Source organism: Camelus dromedarius, chromosome 15 (genome assembly GCF_036321535.1).
Source record: "Camelus dromedarius isolate mCamDro1 chromosome 15, mCamDro1.pat, whole genome shotgun sequence".
In the NCBI taxonomy this organism is placed as follows: Eukaryota; Metazoa; Chordata; class Mammalia; order Artiodactyla; family Camelidae; genus Camelus; species Camelus dromedarius.
In genome coordinates this window covers 45,857,702-45,875,896 of record NC_087450.1, presented here as the reverse complement: position 1 = coordinate 45,875,896, position 18,195 = coordinate 45,857,702, and the positions used below count along the sequence as shown (strand labels likewise).

At 45.9% G+C, this 18,195-nt stretch overlaps 1 protein-coding gene across 2 annotated transcripts in view; it reads right to left on the bottom strand.

Moving 5' to 3' along the window:
- The window catches only part of OTOF (otoferlin), an 83,060-nt gene extending 65,069 nt beyond the window's left edge, over positions 1–17,991 (bottom strand). For both annotated transcript variants that reach the window (XM_064494670.1, XM_031466718.2), the window contains exons 1-2: positions 17,791–17,991; positions 7,369–7,427 (exon numbers count right to left, since the gene is read on the bottom strand). In XM_064494670.1, the coding sequence (XP_064350740.1) occupies positions 7,369–7,427; positions 17,791–17,869 (138 nt within the window). In that variant the 5' untranslated portion in view covers positions 17,870–17,991. The remainder of the gene's footprint in view (positions 1–7,368; positions 7,428–17,790) is intronic.
- Positions 17,992–18,195: the final 204 nt, after the last annotated feature.

The window sequence follows — 18,195 nt, the reverse complement described above, 5'->3', positions numbered from 1 at the left end:
GTGCCCAAGTGCCTGTGGGGATGTGTGTGTGCTGTTTGCCTGCCTCTCCCTCTGGGATATCTCTACCTGGGCCGGGCACACGTTAGGTGCTCAGAATGTGGTCCCGTGCTGGTGCGTGGCTGGACTGACTCTCCTGCTGCCCTGTGCATTGGGAAGAGGAAGGATGCGGTGATTAACTTGGAATGTCATGTATACCCATGGCTCAGGTGTTCCAGGGTGCACTTAATGGAAAAGAGTGACAGTGCCCTTGGAAGGGGAATCAGGTTGCTTGCCGGCTGGAGGCCTGGGTGGACATGTCCCCTGGGAGACTTGGTGAGGAAGAGGGAGTCAGATGCTCTGCCTGGCCGACTGGGGGCAGAGGCCCAGAGAGGCAGGACTGAGAGACTGGGCCAGGCTGCCTGCATCTACACCCAACCAGGCCCTCCCTCTCAGGGCCTGACTGAGGAAGTGGACTGGGTAGGTGGTGCAGTGGGCTGAGGCTGAGGCTGAGACATCAGGCTGAATACGCAGGACTGGCTCCCTGAATCCCTCGCTGTGTTCATAGTTTTACTTCATGAACCATGAAGAGACTTCAGACGGATTATCAGCCACATTTGACAAATGTGGTAACTGAGGCTTAGAAACTGAGGCCGAAAGTCACACGGCCAGGAGGTGGAAAAGGCAAGAACAGAACTCTCTCTGGGGACGGTGCTCTTTGGGGGCTGTGATGGTCAGTGGTGGCTCCTGAGCCTGGCGAGAAGGTTCAGATCTTGCTCCCCTGTGTCTACAGCTCTGGGACTATGGACACAGCAGCACTGTGTTGGATGGGCCCTGGGTGAGGAGGAGACAGCAGTTCTGGGTGGCCCCTCAGCCTGGAGGCTGCTCAGCTAAATGCCAACCTCAAAGGGAACAGGGGCCATGAGGCCATTCCCAGCCCAAACAGAGCCAGATGTGAGAGGCAAAGCCCAGGAAAGTTGGGGTAAGCTCTTCTGGGGTCACAGCAGAGCTGCTGTTTTGTGTCACCCCAAAGTCAACCCTGGAGAAACAACAGAAGCAAGAGAGAAATATGGATTCTGGGAAGTAACAAACAAGCAGACAAAGGAATGTGAGAAGCGCAGGGAGACCGCAGGCCCTGCGAGCTGGCGCCTGGGCTGGGGAAGCTGCAGCCATTCAGGTTCGGGGGAAGGGGAGGGTGGACTCAGCAGTGGGAGAATAGGTTGGAGGAAGTCTTTGTTCGTTCTGCTCGCTCTCTCCCTGGCAGTACCTTGGGGCAATCATTGCCTGCTCCTTTACTGATAACATTGTGACAAAAGCCCGACTGGAATGAAGATTAATAAATAGATGTTGATAGACCAGCTGCCTCATACTTTCTCTCACTGAATCCCCAGAGCTAGTTTGTTAAAAGTCAGGACTTCCTTCTGTCAACCATGTCTCTCCTTAAAGGCTTAGAGATGAGACCCGGACTCTATTTCCGTGGTGACTGGGGCTCCCCTGGTGCTCGTGCCCGCCCTTAACCCCAAGGGACTGACACAGCAGCTTTGATGATGCGTCTTCATTACTCATCACCAGACAGACTAGCTGATACCAGGGGGGCGTAAACAGAGCGAAGTAAAGAGATTGAGAGAGAATCTCTCCTATGAAAGAAAGACAACATACTAAACAGTACACGCCAACTGGAGCATCCTTAGAACAAATGGACTGTGAAAATATGTATCAGCAATATGAAACAAGGGCTGGGCATCGTAAGAAAAAAGGCCAAATTAGTAAATTCGAAGATCACTTCAAAGAACTCCCACACAGTAGGAAAGGATTCATAGACAAACAAACAAACAAACAAAAAACGAAACCAGAAAAGCTAAGAAGTGGCAGCTAGAAGAAGAAATACTGACATCTGATCACACGAATTGCAGAGGCGAGAACAATATAAAAACTGAATGTTTGGAAAAAATAACCAAGATGGAATTTTCCACAGTAAACGAAAGACAAAACGCCTTAGATGTGAAAGCGCTCACAAAGTAGTGCAGAACAAGAAAGATAAGGAAATCCACAATAGACACATTGTAATAAAAACTAATAATATCAAAGTTTTCCAGAGAGAAAGAAATGATCACCCACAAAGAGACAAAATCAGATGATCATTGGACTTCTCAACAGCCATAGGGAATGACATTTCTGAAGTTGTGACAGAAAGAGCTTTGAGCTTAGACTCATGTCTAGTGAAACTCTCATTCAAATTTGAAGAAATAAGAAATATATTCTAGGATTTACAAAGCTTTCAAAGATTTGCTACATAAAGATTTAAATTAAAATTGCTTCTGGAGAAGGTACTCAAATAAGAAGGAAAACAATTCTAAGAGGTTCTTTAGAGATACGAGAAGTAAAAGTGATCAAGTATCTTGGTAAAGACAATTGTCTTAAAAAACAACAAAGATGGCTAAGACAAATGATGGAAAAAGAGAACACACATGCATAAGAACACAGAATTAAAATTCGAATCTAGAAAATGTCAGCATGAGGATGTGGACTGAGGTGGGGAAATCAAAGAGGCAGGAGAATATTAAGGTACTTGTCATGTTAGGAGAAATTATAATTACTTATTTGTATAAGCTCTCAATAGGGACACACACACATGAGTACAGTGTTTTTAACTACTTTGAAAACAAAAATAGAATGTATAGCTTTTCAACTAACAGAAGAATCTATCCAGTTGAAAGTTGGAAAGTAGGGAAAAAAAGAAAGAAACAGAAAGTACAGTAAATGGAAAATAGAAAAGAAGATGGCAGTAGAAATAAGTCTTGTATCAATAGCAATTTTATTTGAGATAAATAGATAAAACTAGAGACTCTAATATTGGGTAAGAAAATAAGATCTAATAATATATGCCCTAAGAAGACACATTTGAATTTAAAGACCAGCATTATTGAAAATAAGAGCATGACAAAAGATTAAAAGGATTGAATTAATTGGATTGAAGGATTTAATCCAAGAAATTAAAAGGATTGAAATAGATATACCAGGAAAATGAACCAAAGTTGGCTGAGATAGCAATCTTAATAACTGACAAAATGGAAATTAATGCAAAAAGATCACAAGAGACAAAGAAGGATATTAAGTCCTGGTAGAAGGAAAAATAAAATGATATAGCCATAATGAACACATAGACAACGAGTAACACAGTTTCAAAACACATCAAGCAACAACTTGACAGAACTGTAGGAAAAAATACATAAATCACAACTGTAGCAGCAGATTTTTTAAAATCGTGATTGAAACTGATAGATCAACCAGAGAAAAAAAGCAGAACATTCGAAGAACTGAATAACTAATAATCTTGAGCTTATACTGAGCTACAGATACAGCCTTACACTGAACACATTCCTTTTAAGCAGAGGGAGTATTTATGACCATGAATTAGGCCGTAAGAGAAGTCTCAGTAAATTCTAAATGATTGGTATCGTTCACACTATGATTTGTGATAACACAATAAAATTAGAAATGAATAAAATAAGGAGCTATAATGTCATATATATTTGGAAACTAAATAAAGTATTACTGTATAACTTTTGAGTTTACAAGAAAACCATAAAGGAATGTAGGAAATATTTAAAACTGAATAATAATGAAAACGTTATACATAAATTTTTATAGGATACAGTTAAAACCATATATAGAGCAAAATTTATAGCTTCAAATACATTTATTAAGAAACAAAAAAGTTAACAATAATGAGTTCAGTGCTCAACACAAGAAGTTAGAAAAAGAGTCACAGAGCAGAATAAAATAGACGGAAGGAAAATAATTAAGAAAAGGATAGAAATCAATGAAATGGAGAACAAAAGTAGGGGAGATTAATGAAGCCAAAAGCTGTTTCTTAACAAAGATTAACAAGATTAAAAAAAAAAATCTTTAGCAAGACTGACCTAGAAATATAGAGAGAAAACACAAATAAATGATATATGGAATAAACAGGGGGAAATAGTTATAGACACAAAAAAGATTTTAAAACATTATGATCAAATATGTGCTAATGAATTTGAAAACCTAGATAAAATGTGAGAATGCCTAAAAAAATATAAAAATCCAAAATTGATGCAAGAAGACATAAAGAAAGTGAAAAGGGAGTCAAAGAGCTCCTCTCCCCGAACTGTCTAGACTTTAATGTTTTTACATTTGATTCTTCCAAAATGTCAGGGAAAAAAGTAAATTTCTATCTTATCTGTGTTGTTCCAGAAATTTTTATGTATTATTGAATTACGAAAATTGTATTAACATAGCTGTGGAAATCCTAAATAAAAATATTTGCTAATTGAATCTACCCATGTACTAAAAATAATACATTATGAAATATTCTAAAGGAGTAAATCATGATTGTCTCAATCGGTGCAAAAATATTTTTGATGAAGTTCAACAACATTTTATAATAAAAACCCTTAGTAAACTAGTAAACAAGATTATATAATAATATCCTATTTCAACAATTATATTTGATGACAAAACTTTAGATGCGTTTATTCTCTTTAACGTGGAGAACACGGAAAGGATGCCCACCATCAACATTACTGTTTAACATAGAACAAGAGATCACAGCCATTGCTCTGTGGAAAGATATTGAAGTGAGGAGGTGAGATTGGAAAGGAAGAGATAAAACACTTCTTTTTGTAGATAATATTATCATATACATAAAAACATAGAATCAATAGAGAATTAAAATGAATGAGAGTTCAGCAAGTTCGCCAGATAGAAGAGGGACTTAAAAAGGAAAGGAGAGCATTTCTCTATGCCAGCAACAGTCAACTGAAAAATGTAATAAGATACCATTCATGATAACAAAGCCCTAAAGCATCTAGGAAAGAATCAAGAATACATAAGACTTCTTTGTAGAGAACTTAAAAATCCTAGTAAAAGATGAAGTGGATGATTTAATGTTATTAAAAATGATGTCTTCCTAAGTTAATTTTTAAATTCAATAAAATTTAATCAAAATTCCATTTGGTTTTTGGAAGGACTTTATAAAATTACTTTAAAATTTATCTGGAAGATAAAGATCCACAAATAGGTCAACTTTAAAAAAGAAGAGGGGGAGGGTATAGCTCAATGGTAGAGCACGTGCTTAGCATGAACAGGATCCTGGGTTCAGTCCCCAGTACCTCCATTATAAATAAATAAATAAACCTAATTACCAACCGCCCCCCCCCAAAAAAAACAGAAAAAAAGGAGGGTAAAGATCTTGCCTCATCAGATATTAAGACATTTTTAAAAAGCCATATTTATTAACACAGTGTAGTAAAGTTCAAGGACAGACAGATGGACTAAAGGAATAGACTAGAAGGCTCAGACATAGACCTTAATATACAATAAATGTAGAGAAGATGATTGACTGCTTAGAAAGTTGATGTTAGGAAAAGTGGCTCCCTATATGGAGAAAAATAAAAATAGACCCCTATCTAAAACCACATACAAGGTAAAAGGTACAACTATAAAACCAGAAATGCACGAAAATATATTTGTAACCTAGAAGATTGTAAAGACTTCTTCAACAAAACTTGAAAACACACCAGAATTAAGAATTTCTAGTCAATGAGGTGCATCAGGACAAAGTTAATAGACAGATGGCAGACTGGGAGAGGACATTTCAATATCTAAAAACAAGGAGTGGGTATCTAGAACATACAAGGGAAAAAGGGCCAAGAATATGGGCAGACAATTCACAAAAGAAGAATCTTTAAATGTATCTTTAAAACAAAAATGAGATATCACTGTTAGACTGGTGAAAAAAATCATAAAGTTGGATAACACCAGGTATACAAGAAAATGTGGGAACAGGCACCGCTAGTGAAGTGTCAGACGTGACCGTCCCGGTCAGATCAAGTGTATGCATGGCCTGTGAGCTAGCGATTCCTGACCCTGGTGTATATCCCAGAGAAGTGCTCATCCAGGTCCGAAGGAGATGAACATAGGAATAGCCATTGCATGTCTGGTGGTAGGGAGTTGAGGCAAGCTAGGAGTTCCTTGTGTGGGGGAAGGGGAGTGCACAGGACTGGTAGATAGAGTGACCAACTCACCCTGGCTTGACCATGACTTTTCTGCTTTTAGACCTGAAAGTTTGTGTCCCAGGAACCCCATAAGTCCCAGGCAAGTCCTAGGACGACTGGTCACCCTAATGTGTGTTGGATGTGTCCCGTCTGTACTGTACTGTAGGAGCAATAGCTTAACAGATCAAGATGGATGGAACTTGAAAATGGTGCTCATACTACTGAGCCATAAAAAATACTAAAATAATGCCATTTTCAGCAACATGGATGGACCTAGAGAATGTCATTCTAAGTGAAATAAGCCAGAAAAAGAAAAATACCATATGATATCACTTATATGTGGAATCTAAAAAAAACGGACAAACTTATTTACAAAACAGAAACAGACTCACAGGCATAGAAAACAAACTTATGGTTACCGGGGGGGAAGGGGGTGGGAAAGGATAAATTTCAAGATTTGCAGATACTAACTACTATATCTAAAATAAACAAGTCTATACTGTATAGCACAGGGAACTATATTCAATATCTTGTAGTAACTTACGGTGAAAAAGAATATGAAAATGAATACATGTATGTTCCTATCTGACTGAAGCATTGTGCTGTACACCAGAAATTGACACAACATTGTAAACTGATTATACTTCAATTAAAAAAATATTTTAAAAAATGGTGCTTGGTGAAACAAAGTGAAATACATAACATGACACCATTTGAGTAAAATTTTATGCTCATGAGACACCACCACCAATGTTGTAAGAACACACAGGAAATCAAAAGATACACACACTAAATACACTTGGATGGTTGTCTTTGAGGGAAAGAATATAGAGATGAAAGAGAATGCAGCCATCCATCCATCCATCCATCCCTACTTACATGTGGAAAACCAAGAGGGGACCTTGAAGGGACCAATGAGATGATGTGCCATAAGTGGAGACAAATGATTTTCTCAACCTCTGAGCCCGAGGTTTGTTCATAAGAATAAAAAAGCTTCCTGGGGACACGCAGTGGGAGAGGTAGCCCACCAGCTGTTGGAGAGGAAAGGGTGAGGTCCATGTGAGACCATGTTTGTTGGAAGCCAGGTGGGTTAGCCTAGCCCCCAACATGCCAGGGGAGGAAGCCCCTCTAGGCCTGTTGCATGAGTCCAGCTGGCCCTTCTCAATGACAGTCGCTCTGCATGGGGCTCTCCTGCACAGAGGTGGAGGGTGGAGGTGGGGAGGGAGCCTCCTCCCAGGAAGTGAGGAGCTCTGGGCAAGCCGCCCCTCAGGGTGTAGGCCCAGAATTGCCCCAGGAGAAAGGGAGGTGCTGGCTCCCCCCTGGGGTGGGGGCTGGTGCTGCCCCAAGAGTATCCTACCTCATCGAAGTCAGCCACATCCTCACAGTTCTCCAGCACCCGGGAGTAGAAGGATTGCCCTGGGTGGGGGAAAGAGGAAATTAGAGTCAGACACCCTGGATCACAAGCTGGGGTCAGATCTCTTGCCCTGGGAGTCATCATTATAGCATTGGGGTTCACGCAGCCCTTGTTAACAACCCTGGGACCTCCTATCTGTATGGCACCCTCCAGGATGAGGGGAGTTCCCATATTGCCTTGTCTGACCCTCTCAGCAGCCCCGTGAAGCAGGCAGGTCAAAGGCCATTAGCTCCATCTGACAAGGGGGACACTAACGTACAGGAAGGCACCAGGCTGGTCAGAGGTAGACATGGGAATGGAACCCCGGTGTCTCCTCCACTGTGCTGCATTCCCAGGGGCTCTCTTGGCCTCCGTTTGCTGCCTCTGCAGCTCTACTGGCTTTCCCTGGCCTGCAGCTCCTCTGAGCAGAAGCCTGGCCCCGAGGGCGTGGGTGCTTCCCAGCTGACAGCTCTCTTCTAGAACTATGTCTGCAGCCAGCCCTGGGACAACCAGACACATCCCAGGCCTTCTTTCCCATAAGAAGGGCCTTAACTTTCCTCTACTTTCCTTTTCCTACTGGCACGGGAAAGAGAGTGTGAGAGGGGCTGCATGTCCCCGGACCCCACCACCACCCCACACTCATACACCACCCACTGAGGCAAAGTAAGGCTGCCCACTTTTCTAGCCCATCCAGTCAGAACAGGCCCAGGTTGCTGCAAGAACCACAACCAGGAGAGAAGGAGGGCAGGGGAGGAGACATGGGTCAGTCCAGTTCACTTTGAGAAACATTCACTGGAGTCTAGACATACGGAGCCACCTTCTGGAGACTTAAGACAGAGGGATGGATAAAGTGCACAGGGCCCTGCCCTCAGGGGGCTGACGGTCTAGTAGCGGAGGGCAGGGAACCAGAATGTGTCACCAGGCCAACACCATACGATACCCCAAGACACAATTTTGCATGAGATAGAGAAGTGGTTCAGAGAAGGAAGGATAAATACTGTTTTTTGGGGGGTGGGGTGGGGGTGGGAACACATGGAAGAGGCTGTAATTTCTTTGAGGAGAAACCTAGAGATAGGGTGGACTAAAAAGAAATTATTATTTAGGAATAATAAATTAGTATCTGTCGACTGTACACCAAAAAAGTAGAATGTATAATAGAATCCTGTTTATTTAAAAAAAAAATCCAAGCCTAATTGTTTTATAGGTGAATGGATGAAAGTCTCAAACCATTGAAAGTGGTTATCACTGAGCAGGGGGAGTGAAAAGAGACTGAAAGCAGTATCCTTTGGTTTTTTACTGCATACACTTGAATTTGACATTTTTTCAATGACCGTGTTTCACTTCTGTAGTTGAAAGAAGGCTTTTAAATCCCCACCAACCTAAACTAGCAAACCATTTCACTGAAAGGCTACCTCCAGGTTGAACTCAGTCCCACTCTGAGGGTTAGTTTGGGTTGTCGCTGGTGGGCAGGCTGGGGACCCAGGAGAGACTTGGCAGTGGGGGAGCACGCTGTCTTTTCTCCCCATGGTAATGCTGGAGACCCAGCAGACCAGCGCCAGACCAGGGAGGAGTTGGACTGAGCCCTCTGTGACCCTTGGCGGTGACAGAGCTCCATCCCACTCCCCTATCTCTCCTGGCGTTTGTTGCCTCATCTGGATAATAAGAGAGTTGGTACAGAAATCTGAGGCCTGCCTGGTTTTTAGAATTCAGGAGCAAGTCCTAGTTCAGTACAAAGCTGACAAGGAAGAGGTCAGGGGTTTGATGCCAGACTCAGGTTCATGGTCTGAGGAAGTGTGTGTGTGTGGGGTGTGTGTGTGGTGTGTGTGTGTGTGTGTGTGTGTGTGTGTGTGTGTGTGTGTGTGTGTGTGTTGGAGGATGGAGGCACATAAGGAGGGACTGCACCCAAGATAATGAGGAAGAAGCTATAAGGCAAAAGCTATAGACACAGAAAATAGAGGTGAAGTAGACAGATGGGAAAGAAAGACTCTTTAGCACTAGCTGGGGATAAAACACAACGAAACAAAAAACTGAAAAGAAAAATCTCAACCACAAACCGCAAGGCAGGCTGGGGAGGGGAGGGAAGCATGAGGGGTGGTGCCTGAGCTTTTAATTTTTCCCACAGGCAACATGCAATGCTAATTGAGAATCAGGTGAGCATAGCTGTGCACTGGGGGCTTCCCCCAAGGACCTGCTACTCTGAATAATCAAAGGCCTTTTCATCCTGGAAGATGGTAATGAGCCTGGATGAGTCTGTGTTCAAGGGTTTCCCCAGAGTGAAACTGAGCAACCCAGCCAAAAAGGAGGTGGGGAGGGAGCGGCCCAGTTGATATCAGGGTTTGAATGTAGGACTCAAACCGGCCCCGGCTGCATATTTCCTACAGCTTCATTAGAGAGGACGTAAAAGACCCTGAAATCAGCCATTGCAGAATGTACACAGAAGGGCTGTGTAAAAGCCTCATTGTCTCAGGCTCTGGGGATTTAAATGTGGTGAACATTGTCAAACAGTATGAGCTAAATTTTACCTCTAGATATTAAAAAAAAAAAGTTCTGCTGAAAAAAAAATCAAATCAATGGTAAAGAAACAGTGGGAAGGACAACTTATTAAGAAAACAGAATGTCCTTAAGCATGTTGGGAAAGCCACTTTTCAGGAGGGTTTGTACCGGGGAAGAGATCACTCCAGTGGTCTTTTTCTATTCATTAGGGCAGACCCCTGGGACCCCTGTCACCCCTTCCAAGTTATCAATGGGGATTACTAATCCATCTCTCATTTCAAGTTCATTTCCACTTAACATCTATTCCACTCAATACCTGTCTTGACATTTCAGCTTCTTTTTAAATGATTTTCAGACAAAACCATTTAAAATCCCAATATCCAATCACCCTTGTCGCCACAGAGATTGAGAATAAGGCTTGAGAGAAAGAAAATAGCCTTGTTCCCTGCAGTGGAGAGGCTTTTGTGAATAGAGTGAGCGGATTAGGTGGGGAAAATTGAACAGCATCCTTCTTCCTTTGGAGGCTCGTGGGATAGCTGAGCTGTTTGGTTTGAAATAAAGTCCTCCTTGAGTCAATAAATGAAGTTTGGATTGCAGACTCTGTGCGCACAACTGTAATAGGTGCCACGACATCAGATATACCCAAATGGAGGGCCACAGGAGTCCAAAGCTTACTAGAAGTAAGTCATATGTCCTTTGCTGTTTTTAACTATTCATACTCCTAATTGAAGTTCTTGTCTCGTGTGCAGAATGGAGTGCTAGCTTTCATGTGATGTGACTTAAGGGTACAAAACATCCCATCTGCACCGATCAGTTCTCTCTTCCAGACAGTCTACCTTGCTAGAGCCAGACCTCGAGAAAAGGCAAGCATGTAGGGACTGGGCTGTGAGCCGATGTGCCTTCATTCATCCCACACGTAAGAGGGTCTTCTGTTCCCATGGCATCAGCACAGCCATTCAGCTGTGGAGGAGGGTGGGCCAGGGGTTGTACAAAGATAATTTGCATTGGGATGCTCCCTGAACAATCTTGTTACAATCCAGAAGAGGGATAGGTCAGGAATGTAAAAGGCTACTACATAAGGCAAAATTTGGTTGTTGGCATGCAAAAAAGTGTAAGTAAAATGAGAACACGGGAAAAGGAGAAATGATCTCAACTTAGCAGCTCAAGGAAGGCATTTACACTGGAAGATCGGATAGAATCTAGAAATGCAGAGAAACTTGGGGAAAGGGAGAGAGAAGGGACGTCAGGCAGAGAACGGTGATGTGAGCAAAGGTTTGAATGTGTAGAGCAGAGAATGGAGCCCGGAAGGAGACACAGGACAGGTGAGTTCTGATGGTGAAGGTGAAAGGGAAAAGGGTCTCCCCTCAGGGAGCAGCCCATCCATCCAAGGAAGACCTGGAGTTGGGGACGTTCTGGGGTCCTGGGCGGGCACACGGTGGGGGAGGAGATCCTAAAGTGGAAGGGAATAAGCTTCGGGGACATGATGGTTTTGCTCAGGACCTAGCCCTCTGGGCTGTATCAGTACCGGACACTCCTCTTGCCCCTGTGTGAGCTGAGAAATAGGGAAAGCACTCTGCTTGTGACCCAGACCCGTAAGTGTTATTTCTTGGTGTTTATTTACAACCAGCCAAACCCGACTGTCTGCATTGCCTGGGAAGACACTACGGAGGGCGGCCTGGCCAGCACCCATTCCCTGCTGCAACGCTGTGACGTCCCACCCTCACCCCCCTTTCCTCCACAGCAGCTCAAGAGTGGTGGCCCCACTGTTTTCAGTCCCCCCCAGTTCAGATCAACCTGTTCCTTCTGAATGCCAGCTACTCCCATGAGTGCGGGGAAGCAGGGCCCAGGCATCCCTGTGTGTAGAAAAAAGAGCCAGGCTGAATCAGGTTTGGGGCCTGGGATTGCGGCTCAGGGCTGGGAGGCCCAGAGCTGGCTAGTCAACCCCTCAGGGTCTCAGAGTCATTGTAATTACCCTGAGGGGCAATTACCCTGGACGAACCTTCATCCTGGAACCACTCTGAAAGTCAGCAAAAGACTGTTTCTGTGAACGTCTGAGTAAAGCATCAAGTCTCTTACAAGCACAAGGGGCCACTGGACAGGGGTTGAGACTCGTGAGCCAGACTCTGAGTTCAAAGCCCCGCTCTACTGCTTGCTGGCCGTGTGCCCTCGAAGAAGTTCACCTGTCTTTGTCTTAGTTTCCTCATCTATAAAATGGAGAAAATGAAGTGCTTACACCTGGTACACAGCTCATTACCCAATTAAAAAATGGCTATTATTCTACTAAAGTGTTTTCTTTCTCCTTTTGACATGTAAGTTATGTCTTAAGTATAAAAATGGTTTCCTCCAACATTAACCACATTTTATAGCTTATTTTAGTAGTATATAATCAGGAACCATTTTCTACCTCATCTTATATAATATTTTTCAAGATTTAGGTATTTTAAGGATGATTACCTCTTTTTTTTTAAATGGGTAAATTTTACATTCACAGATCTTAAGCACACAACTCAATGAGTTTTGATAAATGCGTATACTTGTGTCATCACCATACAATCAAGATCCATCAATCAAGAACATTCCTAAGCCTTGAGATGTCCCCTCGTCCCCCACTTTCCAGTCAATCTCTACCCTCCCTAGGTAAACCACTGCTCCGATTTCTAACTTTTGATTTTAAACTTTGTATAAATGGTTTTGTACAGAATGTACTTTCTTGTGTCTAGCTTCTTGCAGTTAAGGTAATGCTTTTGAGATCCACCCGTGTTGTTGCACGTATCAGTAATGCGTGCTTATTGTCGAGCAGTTTCTGTCGTATGAATATTCCGCAACTTGCTGATCCATTTTCTACATGATACTTTTGGGGTTGCTTTCAATGTTGGGCTCTTGTGAGTAAAACATACGCTTTGGGAACATTCTTGCAAAAGTATTTTTGTGGACCTACCATTTCATTTCTCCTGGGGAAGTATCCCAGAGCAGAATCACTGGGTCAGAGTGCAGGTGTATGTTTAACTTTATAAGAAACTGCCAAACAGTTTTCCAAAGTGATTATACCATTTTACAATCCCATCCACGGTGTAAAAAAAAAAAGGTAATTGTTCCACATCCTCACCAGATTTGGGCATTGTTAGACTTTTACATTTTAGTGCATGTGAAATCATGTCTTATTTTGGTTTTGAGTATCATTTCTCTGATGACTAATGATGTTGATCACACTTTCATGTGTTTATTGGCCATTTCTATATTTCACTTTTTGAAATATCTGTTTAAGTCTCTTGACTATTTAAAAAATGTGGTCATTTGTCATTTTCTTATGGATTTGTCAGGGTTCCTTATATATTCTGGCTACTCGTTCTTAAATGTGTTGTGAATATTTTCATCTGATTCTTTCTCATTACATTTTAAAATGTGTTTTTGATGAATAGGAGTTTTTGGTATTTAAGAAATCCAATTTGTCAATTTTTGGTGAAATTGATTTATGTTTAGTGAAACATTTAAGAGATCTTTGCCTAGCCCAAGAATATAATAAAAATATTCTATAGTTTCTTCTAGAAGCTTATAGTATTTTTTTAAATGTTCAGTTTATGATCCATATTGAATTAATTTATGTGGGTGTTTGGCTCCCTGATCCCCCTTGGATAGACAGCTGGGGGTGGGAGCAGTTCACGGTTGAGGATACTGAGCCAAAGAGTGTCAGTGCCAAAGAGTGTCAGTGCCACAGAGGAAGAAGAGTTCAAACCCACTAGGGAGTGAATACCTCAAAGACATACTGTTTCGTATTCATTGTGATGACCAGGCTCAGTGCTCAGCAGATGACTCAATTAGAAGAACTAGGAGCAGTTCCCTGTCTTGAAGGTGTTTAAAGTTAGTGCAGCATGCAAACTGGGGCAGTTTTTGAACCGCAAAGCACCCTAGGTGAGCTGAGGGAGGAGCACATACACAGTACTGCAAGGGAGGAGGAGGGCTTCGTGGAGGAGGTGATGGCTGAGCTGGGCCCTGAAGGATGCACAGAATCAATGGAAGTTCTCAAGGTGGAGGCAGCAGAAGAAATACGATGTCTCAAGGCTTGGAGACATAGAACCCTTGGCATCTTGGAGGAATGGCAGAAAGTTCAGTGTAGTGGGAACGCAGTGGGGTGGGGTGGGGAGAGGGGTAAGGAGGAAAAGTCAAAAGGCTTGATAATGTATACCTCTGTGCCAGTTACCAGGTCAGGTGAATTACGTGGAGATAGGATCCAGCCTCCAGAGATTACCCATCTCACTCATCAAAATCCCCAGTCCCAGCTTTTTGAAAGCTCAGGGATGGAGAGAAAAAGAAGATCATGAGGCTGGCTCCAGGCAGTCTGTCACTTCATTCTCTGACAGCCCAGGGACCCATGCCTGAGGGTTTGAACCGGGCTGAGAACTGGGCAGATGGTTGGACTAGAGAAATTTAGAGGCCCTTCCATGGCTCTATGACTGATGCTGGGAATTACTTCGGGAGTTGAAAAAGGGCAAACCTTCAGCTAATACTGCCTCCTTTTGAGTAGTGACCTGTAGTCAAGATGGCTCCTCCCCAGGCAGCCCACCCCTGATCCTGGCTGCAGACCTCTGAGTTAGATGCGGACCATGGGCTCCATCTTGCTTCTGGGACATGGAGGCCCTGAGGCTCTGTGGTCTACATGCGTGATGAGGACTGAGGCCCAGACCTTCTAGTACCTCCTGTCTGACTCAATGGACTACAACCCAGCAGGGCAGGGCCTGTGTCTTCTTCATCCCCAGCCTGGTTCCTGGCCTGGTCACAAACATCAGCGCAGTCAGTGAGTGAAGGAATAAGGGCAGGACCAGATTAAGAGTGGTGGTTGGGGTAGTAAGAGCCACAAGCTACAGATGGAGCTGGGTGGTGCATGAGGAGTGCGCCTGAGGGTAGTAAGATGGCCAGCTGACCTGGGTGATGGGAAAAGAGGGGTGGCCAGGGACAAAGCTGGTTCATGCCTAGCCCACATGGGAACGGGGGCCTCCGGGGTGGTCTGCCCCAGGCCCGGGTTCCTGTGGAACATCTCAGCTGGGGGCCCTACAGAGCAGGGGCCAGGCCAGTTTCTTGGCACAGGTTGGGAACCCCTCAGACATGCTCTCCTCCCCTATTTATAGCTCACATGGTGCCCTCTCTAATCACTCCTGGTTGACAGAAGGAAGTTGGGCTCGAGAGAAGATGACTCAGAAGCCAGCAGCTGCCCCAAGTGGCAGTGGAACAGCCACCTCACAAACACATCGGTCGTTTCCATGCTCTTTCCTCAAACTCTCCCGTACCTATTGCTTCACTGAAGCAACCTAGTGAGGTGGGTCTTATCATCATGCCCACTTTACAGATGAGGAAACTGAGGGTCAGAGAGGTGAAGTAAGTGGCAGAACCCTGGTAGGACCCAGGATTTCTGATGCCATATCTGGAGATTTTTCCACCACAGCCCCAGAGGGCTCTTTCCTAAGTGTCCCAGGTGGCACAGCACAGAAAGGCAATCAGCTAGACTGGTCTACCTGGGCCACGCACAACTCACCTAGGAGTCCCTCACCCAACCTGGCACTGAGTTTCACTCAAGGGATCTGGGACGCTCAGGGCCAGCATCTCCCTCTGATTGTTCACCAGCTTCTCATTTCTGCCTGCAGGGTATATTTGCTTGGACACCAGTAGTTGTATGTGTCAGGAGACACTGTGGAACATTCTAGAATGAGTTAGTTCCTTCTGAATTGTAGTTAGTGTTGGTCTTTTGGGGCATCTAGAGTTGTCAACTGCTGGCTGCTGCAGGTGAATGGCCGGGGCTTCTCTGGTTCTGGAAACCTGTTTGCCATCTGCCTGTTTCTGCTACCCAACCCTCTTCCCCAGGAGCTCTGCCTGTGGCCACCTGCTGCCGCTGAGGAGCTTGGAAGTGGATTTCTCCATTCAGTCCAGAGGGCATGGGTTGCAAATAGTCTAATTCCTGTGTGGTCCACTGAAGCTGGAGGACCAGCCCCACTGCTCAGAGAAAAAGGTGGGCTTCAGGTAGATTAAGTGCTCACCCCCTTGACCAGGAAGGAATAAAGGCTTTCAGGGTGGAGGAACCAGGACTGGGGGTGAGGTCTTGTGAGCTGGGGCCATCATGCCTTGGTCCCTCCACCAATGCCATGCAGATCTCTTTAAGACCCAGCCTTGCTTTCTCTGCCTGCGAATGGGACTTGTTTGTGCAGCCTCAGATTGTCCTGCCATAGCTGCAACCACACAGCGACCTGTAGCTAGAGAGCCAAATGCTGTGCTGTCTGTCCAACACTGGGACACATGTCACTGATGAAAGGACACACTTCCTTTCTCTAAAGCCAGCGCGAGCCAGCAGGTGTCACGCTGAGATGCGGAGTCCCAGGGTGCTGCAGAGAAGGCAGTCTGGGCTGGTGTGGGAAGCAACAGGCAGCCTGGCCAGCCCTTCCTTTCCTTCCTGCCAGCAGGGACTCTGCGAACCCCCAGCCCCTGCCCTTCCCTATGTACAGCAGGCTGCAGCGTAGACAAGCCAGGGCCCCGTGCCCGGAGCTGGCCGGACTAGGGGGTGATGTGGGGGCTTGGGGGTACTGCTGGAGAATTCCTGATAAGGCTGACCCTGGGTCTCACCTCTCACTCCTGACACAGGTGAAGATGTGTGTCCAGCCTGGGCCTCGATGCTCATTTGTCTTTTCAATCTAGTGGGTTCTCTCAGCTCCTTCCTCGCTCCCTACTCTCCCACCCCACCCCAACCCTCAGACCCCTCTCTGGGGAGAAAGGGGGTCTAGTGAGGAGGACCATAGCCTTTGCTCAAAGGCTGCCAGAGATGCCCATGGCCCAGGGGGCTGAGCTGTGGCCAGGCAGAGGCAGAGGTGGGTGGGTAAAAAGCAGAAGTAATCCTGGCCTTGTCTTTCCCTGCTTAAAAACCTTCAGGGACTTCCCACGGTCCTCCGGGTGAGGGTGGCTTTGCCTCCTGGGCTCTGCCCATCTCTCCCGCCTCAATTCTCGCACCAGCCCCATGGAGCCTCTGTTTCCATGTTCCAGCTCCTCTCCTGGCCTTGAGCATCCTGTCCCCTCTGCCTGCTCTGTCCTTACCTCCTCGCCTTGCTCTCTCCTGCTGGTTCCTTGGGTTTCAGTTGAGGTGTCACCTCCTCCTGGAAGCCTTCCCTGACCACCCTTCCCCGAGCCTAGGTCAGGGTGCTGCTTCTGGAGCTCACACACTACCCTCATCCCCATCTTCACCGTATCACATACCTGTACTGTTGTCTGCCCATTGGTCCTCCTACCCCATTGGATGTGGGCTCATTGAGGGCAGGGCCTGGGTCATGCCCAGTCCCCAGCCTTGGCACATGGATCATGCTAAATGGTCACTGGCTGTGTGGGAGGACAGGAGGAAAAGAACCGGCAGAGAGGGAGGCTGGTGGGGTTCTCAGGATCCCTGCCCACAGAGAGACCTCTGAGAAGCCAATGGTATCCCCGTCATGCTGGTTTCTGGGAGCTTCCTGGGTCTTCTAGGATGTAGACCCAACCCTACTCTCTGCAGGAGGGAGAGGAAGAAGGGGAGGGAGAGACTCTGCAGCGCTGGGCCCCTCAGTGCTGAGTGCCCCTCAGCCCAGGAGTGGGGTCCTCACTTTTGCCTTCCCAGGACCTCCTGCAAGTGGAAGGCTCCACCCCCCCCCCACCAAGGCATTGGCACACTGGCAAGTGCAGGGAGAGACAGACATGCAGACGTGGAAACATGGGGAACCCTGATTTTCAAGAAATCACAATGGCTAGTCAGGCCAGGGGGGCTGGCTGGCTGCTCCCGAGAAGCCTCATTGCCCTAACCCTACTAGAACTTTTCCAGTCCATCCTCCCCTCCCTGCCCTATCCCGTCAGCCCAGAGCTGGGGTCCCCATAAGTCAGGGCCTTCCCTACCTCGGAAAGTCACTTTGGCGATCCGGTCGCCTCTGCCCCGCAGCTCCAAGACCGTCTTGAGGTGGACGAGCAGGGCCATGCTGGCGTGGGGATCCTGGGCACTGCCAGGCGGGAGCAGCCGAGCTGGGGAAGGAGCGATCTCTGGGGATGGAGCGCTGCTCGGCGGCGCACACACCTCCCTCCTCTCAGCTGCCTCCTCCTCCTCCTCCTCCTCCTCCTCCTCTCCCCTGCGTTGCTGCCCACAGAGACCAAGGCAACCAAGCTGAGCTGCTCCTTCCAGCGACTCACAGAGACTCACAGCCCTGCCAGCCTCCGCCCCTCCAAGTTGTCAGCCCAGCGTGTGTGTGTGTGTGTGTGTGTGTGTGTGTGTGTGTGTGTGTGTGTGTGTGTGTGTGCACGCGCGTG